This window comes from Thunnus thynnus, chromosome 7 (assembly GCF_963924715.1).
Source record: "Thunnus thynnus chromosome 7, fThuThy2.1, whole genome shotgun sequence".
Classification (NCBI taxonomy): domain Eukaryota; kingdom Metazoa; phylum Chordata; class Actinopteri; order Scombriformes; family Scombridae; genus Thunnus; species Thunnus thynnus.
Window position 1 is genome coordinate 32735200 of NC_089523.1, and position 13642 is coordinate 32748841.

A 13642-nucleotide genomic window follows, 5' to 3' on the forward strand; every position below is an offset into this window, starting at 1 on the left:
GGGAAGAAAATAAGGAATGGAGAAGGGAGGAAGAGGTGGAGGAGGCAGGTGAGCAGGTGAACAGGAGCAAGGAGAACGAAGAGGAGAGGAGAAGCAGAGAGGAGGAGGCAGCCACAGGTAACAAGGAGAAACGGAGAGATGAAAAGATGAAGGAGGAAGGATGGAGGGGGGAGGAGGAGGAGGAGGGAGGAGATGATGGAGAAAAGAAGAGAAGTGAGGAAGATGAAGAGACAGACATTAGCAGAGACGATGAGGCGGGCAGGAAGAACCAGGAGGACACGATGAAGAACGGTATCAAAGGAGGAGGAGGAGGAGGAGAACCATCATCCTCGCTGCCCTGCTCGGGCCGTAGAAGCCGCGTCATTCGCCTCTATCAGTACAACGAGGACGGCCAGCGGTATTGCCACCTTCCAGACCCCGCCCCCAGTGACACAGGCCCCGCCCCCAGGCTCAAACAACGCACCCTCTCTCTGACACGCCTCAACGCCATCATGGCCGCCGCCTCGGCTGGGCCGCTGGACGCTTCTCAAAATAAAAGAGAAACGGAAGGGGAGGAGAGAGAGGAGAGGCCACACTTCCACATGGAGATATAACGCATCAGAGGGTGGACAAAATAATAAAAACATTATGCCAGCTGATCCAGTGGTTTTGATGATTGTAGCCCAACAAGTGTAAATCATTAAATATTCCCTCCACAAATGTATTAAGACATAAAAATACTCTGCTTGGAACAGTAATGAACGTCTGATATGGTTTCTCAACCAATTAAAGTATAATTACCATATTAAAATCCTTAAAATAGCATCTACTCTTTCTACCTTGTTAAAAATATGCAAATATATTTCATTTCAGTTTGACAGCTGGATACCAGATGTCTCCTCAGTGTTTGTACACTGAAGACTTCTATTGTTATTATCATAGACTAGATAATTAACGATTTTAACTTGCAGAGACTCGTTAAAGTTTTTATGTAGCACCACCAGCAGGTCAAAGGTCATCCATCACATCCTTAGTGCCCAGAGTATGTTATCTAACGGCTTTGTGAACTCCTTGACTTTAATTGTAGGTTCATGTTTGTGTTTTTGAGTGAAAACGTCTCAACAAATACTGGATGGATTGTAATGAAATTTGTTAAAACACATCCATGTTCCCCTCAGGATGAATTATAATAACTTGATTGATCCCCTGACTTTTCAAATTTACTTTTACAAATTACCTGCAACACTAAAGAGCTTCAGGTGTTAGCATGCTAGCACACTGAGCATTTAGCTTAAACGGAGCCACCAGCATGTGTGCAGACTTCGCTACTTTTGGACATTTTTAAGACTTGATTATTAGCTCATAAATAGCCAATATCAAGCTCAAACAACCTCTTTCGCACACTTTATGCTCTTAAATTTTTTTTGCCTCATTGCAGACAGACCTCTACTGATTTATACACTCATAACACAGAGACAGCACAGCGTGAAACGTGTAGGAAAGAACTTCAAAGGCGATTATTGCTTTTCATTTATTGCCTATTTGTTTTACAACCTAACTTTGTGGAAAGGAGAAGGAGAACAACAGGTTATGGAGAGTCTATTAGGAGCACTTTGCTTGTGTCAGTAGCTCAGCTTTGTCTCTCAGGAACACCCCCAACTCCACGAGTGATGTCCAAATTAGGAAATGTGCGTCATGTAGCAGGTGGATGTGACTCCCCTCGTTGAGACCTGCTGATAGACGCAACAGCGGAGCAGAGGAGAGACACTGAGATAGTGATGTAACCAACTTGCACGCTGGTATTTCACTTTTTTTTTTTCTTCCCGAAAACAAATAATTTTAAAATGTTTGTATAAAACAAATATTCGTAAAAAAAAAAATCCAAATTGTCAAATAATGTATTTGTATTCGGGCACACCCCCTACTACAAAATCAGAAAATAACAGCACATCATGACAAAATATTAAGTTGATCATCATGATAGGAGGACAGGAGGTGGTTTTGTGTATGTGACATAAACACGCATTTATATAAACTATCTTAGTGAGGACATTCATTGACATAATGCATTTCCTAGCCCCTAACCCCAACCCTAAACCCAATTCTAACCTTGACCCTAAAACAGCCCTTTGAAGGTGTGTCAGAAAGTGTGGACCGGGCCAAAATGTCCTCATTTCCCAGGTCTAAAACTCAAATTGGTTCTCATAATTATAGACATACAAGTACACAAACACACACAGTTGTGTTTCCATCACTTCAGAGGACATTACTTTGACTTACATTAATTTCCTGTAGACGTCCCTGTCCATAACCATTAAACCAGCCTTACCATTAAACCAAGTCTTCACCCTAAAATGAATGATTTGCTTTTTGTGCCCAAAAGGGAGGCGATTCCTCACATTTATGTCCACACATGAGGAAAACCTGGTACACACACAACTCTCTCTCTCTCACACACAAACAAGTATTGAACAGCAAAGGCACTCCCACACATCTCTCTTCCTCTATATCCACTCCAAACCTTCCCAAGCATCCATATTTACATTAGATCTTTGCTCCTCTCGGTGTTGCTCCTCTCGGTGTGGGAGAAGATCTTTCTGCAAACCAGGGGGGAAATATGTGCTGTATATCTGGATCCAAGGCTAAAAGAGCTCCAGACCGGCTGGGTTAATGAGTAATTCACAAAACATTTAAATGCTAAAAATAGGTCATAAATGTGTGAGAAGTTAAATGCAGTCACTCTACCTGACGCCCAGTTTGAACCATCTGTGTCACAGGATTGATTATCTACGACTGACACAGTAAATTTAGTCTTCAAGGTGCCCAGTTACTACGATGCATGTGTGTGTACACTCGTGTCTGGTGAATGAAACCTGCAGCTCATCATACTTCCATTTCCTTTTTATTATTGTGAAACATTTATAAACAATACTCAAAATGGGGGGAGGGGTGGGGGGGGGAAATGATCAAGAAAACATAAATTCCACAGCTCATCTCTCAGTTATTTGTTTTCTTATTTTAAGAACTTTTTTTTTTTCTCCAAATGAATATAGAAAGTCTACTCAGGGAGGAGAGAAAGGCCTCTTGACCTTTGGCTGACGATGCACAGAGACGATCTCTGATGGGATGCAAGTGTGCCCAGAGTCCACAGTGATGATTCTGTAGTCCATATTTGTGTGTGTGTGTGTGTGTGTGTGTGTGAACTGTTGCAGTCTGTCAAAGTGTTAGTGAGCAGTTTTTCCTTTTTTTCTTAAACGATATAGAAATTCCTCCTGTGTTTGTGGTTTTTTGTTTTCTCTCCCTCTTTCTCCTCTTTGGGGTTGTGACGTCGTCGTCGTCGTCGTCTGCTGCTGCTACAACGCCGGCCAAGATTTCTGCCATTCCACAAACTCGTCTAGCAGCACTGGCCCTGCACACAAGACAACAAGGCAATAATTAATGTTCATATACACCTGCACTTTCTGATGTAGCTGACCAATCTGAGATATCATGTAGAGCAACTTCAAGAATAAAAAAAATGTATGTCATGTAACTAAATAATAATTAATCAGTTTTATCATAATTAGTGATCATGTACTACTGATCAATAATTATGATGAAGGTGATTTATCCCTAATTATCACATCTCTGTACAGTGAAATCAAAATTATTTCCCTGTTGTAAGTAACATGTTGTCAATCCTTCACAATTACTAATAAACCAGTCTTAATATGAATGTAGATCAGTGTATCGACAGAATTATTTGGGAACGTTGTGACATTTGGGGGGGAAAAAAAACAACAAAAAAAACCATTGCATTTTTGTTTAATAAATTACAAAACAATACCAACAATTCAGATAAATACGGAAGTCCTGAAAGGCAAGCGAGAAAAAAAAAGAATTTCTAGAGATCCAATTTCTAAGTCTGATCTTAATTCTTTTCTCTCTCGTGTTCAAGAGTTAAAGACAAATGAAAAAAAAAGGGTTTTTTTCCACCCATGAAAATAGGTGAATTTTTTTTTTTGCCAGGATCATTTTTCTAAAAAAATTTTTTCCATGTGTAAAAGTAGCAGGTGAATTTTTTTTTCTGGTGTTCTCTGTTGTAATACTCATTTCGGCCACAAGAGGGCAAAGTTTTGGTTTTTCTTCCTACATCATCTGTGAAAGTAGCAGGTGTTTGTTGTTGTAATACTCATTTTGGCCACAAGTGCACCACTACTCCATGTTCTAAATAAAACTGAAAGCATTCATGTTTTCTTCCAGGTTAGTTTCAATAGCTCCATACCCTCTAAACACAAGGTACATATATTGTGTATTAACAAGTTATGTAACTTTACTGTCGCTAATCTGCCGTTAGCATTAGCTAAACTGACGTTAGCGGGTGCTAACGTCCTGACAAAAAAAAAACAAATTTCACCTGCTACTTTCACACATGATGTAGGGGGAAAAAAACAACTTTGCCCTCTTGTGGCCGAAATGAGTATTACAACAGAGAACAACAGAAAAAACAAATTTCACCTGCTACTTTTACACATGGAAAAAAAAAAAACTGATCCTGGCAAAACTTTTTTTCCCCCCACCTGTTCCACAGATGAATTTTTTTTTTTTTTTTAAATTTTAAATAAATAGAACATAGAAAGATTATCCTGGCAAAACCTTTTTTTTCATTCGTCCTTAACTCTTGAACACAAGAGAGAAAAGAACTACAATCAGACTTAGAAATTGGATCTTCAGAAAAAAATTTTTTTCCTCGCTTGCCTTTCAGAACTTCCGTGGATAAATATATTACTTTTGTTTAAGAGGCACTACAGCCTCAATCACACCAGCATGTATGTAAACAAAATTAACAAAATTATCTAAAAGATCAAAGTTGAGGCAGAAGCAGAGTGAATTTCTGCAGGACTTTCACATAAAGTTAAACTTCAGTGAACTCTGATTTGCACAGTTGACCAGTTGCCAACTGCTGTGGCAGTGTTGACCTTTGAGGGATTGGAGAAATCCAGAGAGTTCATATCATATTGCAACATCCAGTTTCATATAACCCTTAATCCACTGAATGAGAGCCAGCAGCAATATGAGATTTCCTCTCTGTATCCATGACTGAAAACAGCACCGTCACAACCATGAGGGTGTAAAATACAGGATCATAACAGTAACTGTGTTTACATTCTTTCATTTACTTTGAGTACAGAGCCTTAATTATGTGCATCTGTATTTACATTTTCTCTTTTTAATCAAATATCTTGGAACTGTTGTACAATCCTGTTTGTGTTTCCACTGCATCTGAGGAATTAGATCATGCAAATTAGAACCATGATGAATTAAAAAATGATGGCAGTGTTTGAAACACAGATTCAAACAAACAGATTCTTCCTGTTGTTCTTTGTATTTTACTGTTACATGATTCTGATGTTTGTGTTAATGAATGAATTATTGTTATGTTATTTATTTCTGCTTTAGAACGTAACGACCATGAAACAGAATAGAGTTTTATTTCTCTCATTCACTGGCTTTGTTCTCTCTACCGCCGCTCCCTCTCTTCATTCACTCTGTAGCTCGCTCAACCACAGCCGCTCTCTGATCAACAAAGCCTAACTTCACTTTTAACAAAGATAAACGTCGTACCCTCATCCTAACACATACTATAGAGTATTTCTTTGTTTTATGAATGAAGCGGTACACAAGTTGAAGCAGCTGTGGTGTCTGTTTGACCAATCAGCGACGGTCATATCCACAAACCCATCCCTAAAGTTCCTGAACTTTTGGAAAGTAGAAAGAAAAGAAGACACGACGTAACCCCTTCATGAACAAGTACAAATCCAGCTGAAATCACCAGTCTATCCACCTATTTTACCAGGAGGTGTTAATTTTCTTTTAGGTCTGTAGTCTGCTGGTCGATTAGTTGGTCGATATGCTCTCGTTCGACCGAATTCTCATTGGTCGAATAATCTCCGTGTTACTTTCATAAGGAGAAAAGTGCTACATTATTTCCTGCGGTGGGAGGGACAGACTAACAAAGTGTATTCAAAACACCCCCGTTGTTTTCAGAACTTTGAACTCGCCCAACCTAATGGAGACTGCTGGGTCTAACTGTACTCAACGTTTACTGAATTCTCCTATAATTATAACAACAAGAACTCCCGCAAGGCCAAAAAAAATATTTTTTAATGTCAAAAATAACGCCAAATATCCATTCAGTTGGAAATCAATAGCGTTTCTCTGTGCAGCGCTGCTCCGGTACATGAGTCAACCTCTGTGTCGTTGCCATGGAAACTATTGGTAGTGTAACTCCGTTAAGGAATACGGCATTGCGTAGTATGTTTGCGATGTATGATAGAGCGAGCGGCAGGAAAGTGACGGTGGATGTGAGCAGAGCAGAGGAAAAGGTTAGCGGTAAGTTGTCAGTCTGGCAGTAAATGTACAGCACAGACTACAGTGTGTCAGTTAATAAATGCTAAAAAGTCACGTCTGTTGTTTCCCCAAGTGCTGGAGAAGTGAAGGAGGTTAGCTCCAAAGTTAGCAACAGAGGGTTAGCATAACATAACTACAGCCCTATTATGTTTGCTGTGCCTCAGTTGTTAGCGAGCCGCTTGTATACTCACAAGCTCCGTCCTCATCGTAGTTACTGAGGTCTGTGTTGATGGTCCTGCTGAACTCCAGAACATTGTACCACTGGTCCTTATTCATCCCCTTGTACTTGGACTGCTGTGGGAGAGACGAGACAGTGGAGAGAGCAATTACAAACTTGTTCTGCTGTTGGAGAAACATTCGATCCTTCAGTCACATATAAAAGACAAGGATAATAAAGGATTTAACAGTACTGCTTATCTGTATTAATACTCAATAGTAATCTACCTTAAAGGACCAGCATGTAGAATTTAGTGGAATCTAACAGAACAGACTTGGCAGAAATGGAATATAATATTCATAAGTATGTTTTAATTAGTGTATAATCACATAATATATTTAACAGCGGGAAAACCATTGGACTGTGTGAAGTTTATGTTGGCGTTTAAACCTTAATCTACGTAATGCTGAACAAATTAATCAATGACGTTCAACTGACAGCAACACCAAGCTAAATTTAAGATCCTCAGTACACATCTCTCTGCAGTCCTTATTCATGCTTTCATAAACAGCCAGAATCAATTATCGCAGTGCACTTGTACAGGTTAGAGAAAAAGGGATTTACCTCCAGGAACTGGTGGAAGACTGGGAAGAGAGGCCATGCTCTCCCCAGCAGCAAGGCCAGCATGGATTTAGCAGTATCCATGTCCAAACTCCTCTGGTCCTTATCCTAAATGCACAAAGACAAAAATCAATGAGCAGGAGGTGAGATGACAGAACTGCTTCTCCACAGAGCTCTCAAGTGATATTTAACGTGACAGTTGTTGGAAAACAAGATTGCATAATTTATTGTATTTTGTATGCAGTCTCATGGGCTGTGAGTGGCTGCACCAGGTGACAAACTCACAGTAAGAATAGAGAGAGGAAGAACAAATACATTTATCCGACATAGTTCTGACAAAAATAAAGCAGTCTGCTGCATTACTTAGCAAGCAAATGAAATGCCACAAAATTTGTCTAATCAACTGAAACCAATAAATTCAGTGTGATAAAGCTTTTAAGGCCTAAAAAAACCTGAAAATCCTTGTCGCCCGACCACATAACACATCTGTTACTGGAGTCTTTACAGCTTACTGCCATATTCATGACCAGAAGAAGAATATAGAGATGTAAGAGAACTAACTGATGCTCAAAGAAATGACTGATGTGCATAAAAGCGGCAACTTTAGAAAGTCCTGAGTAACAAACTAAAATCCAACCAGGATTTAGATTCTGACAGACAGTAAACCTCCACTAATGAACGCGCTTCAATACCAGCTTTGATACGGACAAGAATGAATGAGGACATGAAAGATGGAGGAGACAGAGACAAACCAGCCAGCAAGCAGGTTAGCTTCAGAGTTACCATGGTAACCATGCTTCACAGAGTCAGTTACCATGGTAACTGAGCCAGAGTTTAAGCTAGTTCTCTTTCTGGAACTGAAAACCCAGAGTTTCCCTCATCTCAGGGTGAACAAACTCAGAGTTTTCACTAAACCTGCTTTCTGGAAAACACCCACGAATGTGTGCTTGCACCTATTTGATTGGTCGACGAAGCTCTTTGCAGGGATGAAAGTTGCGTTTGAGCAAAAGGTGATAAAAGGTTAGACTTTTAAATAAACTAATTAACAAAAACCCAAAACTCACCCTGGCGAAGTCAAAGGCGTATCTGTAGATGTTTTTGAAGACTACAGAGTCATTGAGTTCACTGCGCAGGTAATCCAGTTTGCTCTGTAACCTTTGTGTGCAGTCACACCTGCAGGAAGACACACACACACACACACACACACACACACACACAATCCAACAGTGTTTCTTACACGTCTACTGACTTCTAAATGACAGAGAAGTCTGAGTGTAAGCAGACAAAGATAAATACAGCTTTCATGTGTGTTTGCTGTACTACTGTATGCAGTAATAGTTTATTTCTATAACACATATCATAAACAAAGTGCTAATAAACTAAATGTGCATGATGAGAAGAAGAGAGAAGGGTTTCTTACTGTAATAACGTCATTCCCCTGAGCCACTCTTCTTTTGTGAAGAAACCCATATTTGCTGCTTCTAGGTGCCAGGCTAAAACTAACATGATAATCTGAAAGAAAGAGAGGCGACAAGTTCAATCTGTGATAACATTTAAAACCAACACTGGTGAATGGGCACACGTTATCACCACACTGTGTTTCTCTCTGCACAACGTTCCTCTGGAGGGTAAAATCTTTCAGAGGCAGTTGAAATAAAGGAGTTGAGTACAAAAACACACAAGATCCAAAATATATTTATCAAGCGTCTCAGAATCACTCCGAGGGACACTTGGACCAAAAATACTCTGACATAAACTAACTTCCAGAGAGGAAGAGGAGGAGGAGGGCAGAGAGTTATCTCACCATATCATGTCAATCAGACATGTACAGTAAGATGATGTTGTTCACTGACAGTCTCAGTTTGAAACATTAGACAGCAGTAAAACAGCATCACTTTATCTGGTTTAGGTTTTATGTGTTATGATGTCTCCTCACTGTTGCTGAGGAGACATCATATGTTCTCCTCTGCATCCTGCACAAAGCCAGGCTCAAAAAATTATTCTGTTTTAGTCAAAACGACATTTTAATAAATTAACTGATGCCATCAAGCATTCCCAAAACATCTCTGCTCTTGTGGAATATCTCTGCATGTACATAATCTCCTAGCAACACCTAACAGCTTAGGACACCTCTGGATTTCTCCTAAACATCAGCCAAGATGTGATTTCCTAAGTTAAGAAAACTGTCTTAAAAGTATGACCATCACCCTGCTCGTCAGGGTGGATGTAAGAGCAGCAGGGACTCACATTCTCTGGTTCCACACCAATATCTTTACAGAACTTCTCCATAGCCTCTGGACCGACCACCTCGTTGGGGCCGGCGTACTCGTGGAACCAGCCCAGGCACTTTTTACTGGAGAACGGCTTCTCAGCGTTGATCGGTCTCGCACCACGGATCTGAGGTCGGGTGAAACTACAACAAACAGTTGTTAAAAAAAAAAACTGTTAGAAATATACTCGTCTCATTGGATGGATGGATCATCTGACTCACAAGCTACTTGTTACGAGTCAGACCAAACATGCTACAATAAAAAAAAAAAAACACACCCAGGACACAACATGAGCGACACAAAATACCTTCATGCACTGCAGACAGATGACCATAGAGGACACACAGACAAACTTATAGTTGAGTGAAAGTCTGTGTTTATTTACCTTGTAATTTTACACCTGCGCTCATGATCATCTGCATCAGGGAGCTTCCTCTTCTTCTTCACAGGCATCACTGAACCTTTAACGGGCTTCACTAGCTGGGCTACATATAAAAAAACAAAACAAAAACATGTTGGCAGGGGGCAGTAGAATAAAACATCCACCTGCACACACCTCTAGACAATACAAACCAATAATCAATCATTTATTTATTTAAAGGATAAAGTGTGCAGGATGCATACCTGTGTTCTTCCGGCTGCCTTGTCCATTCAAATCTAAGAGATTCTAGATGAAGAGAAATGAAACCTCGAGTTAAAAACACAACACATTTATAAGCCTTAATCCAGTCAGAGCTGAGAGATTAAGATTATTATCAGTCTAATTTCCTTTTAGTTTACTACGTTTTAAAATGAATACGACTTACAAGCTTGTCCAGCGTTTCTGATGCTGTACTGATGTCTGTCAGACTGCAGGGATTGTTCCTACAAGTAATTAACACGAGCAAAATATCGTTAGTATTCAGATAGTGTTCAACCAAAGTAGAGTCAAAACATCTGCAAACATACATACGACACTTTTCAACTTGTCATTATTATCAAAATCTAAGAGGACATTTTTAGTTAGTAGTGACTGATCTAACAGCTTGTCACAATCTAAATAATAACAATCGCTGTCTGGAGGAATTTCAGTGGAAAAAGACTGACAGTATAAAAGAAAAATTCACCATAAATGTAGATCTAAAAAGATCTGTGTTCTAGTTCTTTAATAGGAATGAATCTTGGACAGAGTCAATAAAATGAATGAGAGAAATGCACATCTGCTGCCCAGTTACATGGAAGATGAATGTTTTTGTCTTAACATGTTTACACCAAACATTACAGGCTTAACATCTTATTCCAGCTACAACTCGCTTCATTCATCTGGTTTCAGGCTTTCCACAACATCTGGGAACTTGGCTGCAGGGATTTTGCTCCTATTCAGCCACAAGAGCTTCAGCAGGCGTCGAGACAGAAAACACTTATTGTGTTATTAAAATAAAACTGAACAGAACAAACGAGGACTTGCACTGGTAAGGGCTTCAGGTACATGTGAGGAGATGTAATACATTCCAGGAAGGATGGTTTGAGTGACAGATCCATGAGTTAGAAAGCTGATCAGACTTATCAACACTGCACACAGGTTTATAAGACTATTAGACTAATAATACACGGCTGTCTGTCTGACTAAGAATCAACACTCCAGGTCATCCTGAAGGTGTTGGACGGGGTTGAGGTCAGACAATTTCTTCCACACCAAACGTGGGAGAAGTTTTGGGTTTTTTTCCGCTTTGTGCACGGGAGCATCCTCACAGAAACAGGAAAGGGCCTTCTGCAAACTGTAGCCAAGTGCAAGCACACTGTTGCCTGAAATATCATTGTGTGTATATATGATTTTTGGATGATCGAAGGTGCCCAAAACCATGCAGAACAGGCTCAAACTATGTGTCCTACAACGTCTCACACTGCTTGTGTAACAACTAACAAAACATGCTGGGTTAAGATTATATTTCCATATCACACGTGGACATTAATGTCAAGTTTTCATCATGTAATTAATGTTGAAAATTAATATGTTTTTCATTTAAGTGCTGCTTTTGGTTGGTTCAGCTTGTGCTTTGTGATGATCTGCTATTTAACAGTAACTACTAAAACCCAGGACGGCGTCACCGGATTCATCTTTCTCTTGTGCCATGTTCAGACCTGACATTGGTTCATAAAAACAAGTGACAGGTCAAGTCTAACATCACGTAGGAAACTAAGCAACCTCAGAGAAAGAACTTTGGATAAACATGAAAACTTTCCTTATCACTTGTTGGATCTTTGATCTGAGTGACCTACATGCACTCAGTGAGGTGTTTCCAGACTGACCTGAATAGTCACTGAACTCTGCACTTTATTCACTCAGCACCTTCTGTCTCTTCATTATGTTTGTGTCTTATATGTATGTGTGATTTTTTTTTCTTTTTTGTTAACTGTGAACCTTGTTAAAAATTAACGAGTGAATGAAAATGAATGTTTGCACTTTGGCACTGGTTGCACTTTATTGCTGGATATATTGTATTTGTAATTTATCAATAAAGATATTTTACAACCAGAAACTAAGCGATACTTGGAGCAAAAAAAGCGTTTATACAAGATTTGTAACGTTAATTATGCCGATGTTTTAAACGAAAATGACTATTTACCTACACAAGTAGTGAGTGTCTGCTATGTTTTTGGGATCAAAAGCAAGACTGATGGTTAACTTAAATGTTAGAATAAATCAAACTCACCGCTACAGTACTTGAGATTGGGAATATTTTGATCATCCTTTTACCACAGTGGGCCAAAAATCGCCACATTTACAGACTTGTATGCCTCTCTGAGGGTCTGACGACTGTTTTAACGAAAGTGATCGTTAAACAAAACGGCTTCCGTTGATGCTAGCTGATCACAGCTAACGAGGTTAGGGTGACTCATAATACAAATCATGACCAGATTTTGCATCTGGTATGGTTGTCGATTAAACGTCGCGGAGACTTTACGTACAACATCCAAACATACAAAGTTAGTTTACATTATTCTGGGGCTCAGTTTTCGTTGCTGGATTTCTTTTGTTTGCTAGCTAGCGGGTGTCAGAGCTACGATGCTAACGTTAGCTAATTTGTCAACACATGCGTCAAAGGCTCATAAAATCCATCTAAAACCAATTTAAAACTACGAATTGAAGAAACGAAGTTGTTTTGTTTAATAGTCGGCACCATATAAAGTCATTTAAATAATACAAACACTTACGTTTTTTCAGTAACACTCTCACAGATAGGTCTAGTCAACCGGCTTCTGCTGCACCGCGGAGTGTTTGTCGTCGGTGTTTCCGGGAGAGTGGACGATACCACCGCTCTTGTAGGGGTGTGATGCGAAATAAACGTTCCCATGTTGAGAAAAATGTTTGCGCACAAACGCATTTTTATAAGGTGACCTGAAAAAACATTACTTCTACTCTCATTTTGATTAAATCTATATGATTTTGGCGAACAGTGAACCACGTGAGGAAAACAGCTAAATATAACATCCACCCTGCCGAAGTGAAAAGTGTCAAACGTGTTTTTTAAAGGAACAATCCTTTATTTTTGGCACTCACATGTACTGTAGGTCTCACATGTTAGAGACCCATGAAACCCCATAAATCTGACACCACGTTTTACTACAGGCTATAAACTCATATATCAGTGTTACCTATCTGTGTTTGTTATCATTATATCAATTTATTTGCATAGTATGCCAATGCAGAACAACGAAAAGGGTATAACGAAATAATAAGTTATAGAAATTACATTCAAAAACTATGTATTGTACACATGTATTTATATAATGTCAAAACACAAAAGATGTGGAAAATACCGGCCCGCAGATCAGAACATTTTGTACCGGACTCGGAAGGAACCACATGATTCAGTAAAAGGCTATTAGGCTTTTTGGGGGGTAAATACCTTGAACTTGTCCCAGTCTGTGCTGCCAACCTCTCTCTCACTCCCGAGCTCCAGTTAGAGTATATAATAAAAATATTTACAATTATTTAAAAAAAGACAGAGAGAAGATGAAGATAAAAGAGAGACTAATTAAAATATATACAAATATACATTAAATTGTAATATATTGCATATAGTTACAGTTACTATATACAGGTCAAAATAAAAACATAAAAACACATTTATAAAACTGTTTCTTTACTTAAATCATATCATCATTGCCCCTCTCACTGTAATAAGAAGCTATTAATTTGTTGTGTTTTTAACTACAAGAAAGGGTTTTTTTTGTTTGTTTG

General features: G+C 39.2%; 1 protein-coding gene across 1 annotated transcript; it reads right to left on the bottom strand.

Annotated features, from left to right (window-relative positions):
• Positions 1 to 2862: 2862 nt before the first annotated feature.
• On the bottom strand, positions 2863 to 12760 carry dcun1d5 (DCN1, defective in cullin neddylation 1, domain containing 5 (S. cerevisiae)). The gene is made up of 10 exons (XM_067595551.1): positions 12613 to 12760; positions 10224 to 10281; positions 10042 to 10084; positions 9803 to 9902; positions 9395 to 9560; positions 8568 to 8659; positions 8212 to 8320; positions 7151 to 7255; positions 6561 to 6663; positions 2863 to 3388 (listed from the first exon to the last, which is right to left on the bottom strand). Exons 1-10 carry the CDS (start codon positions 12750 to 12752, stop codon positions 3333 to 3335), a joined length of 972 nt encoding a protein of 323 aa, XP_067451652.1. The 5' UTR covers positions 12753 to 12760; the 3' UTR covers positions 2863 to 3332.
• Positions 12761 to 13642: the final 882 nt, after the last annotated feature.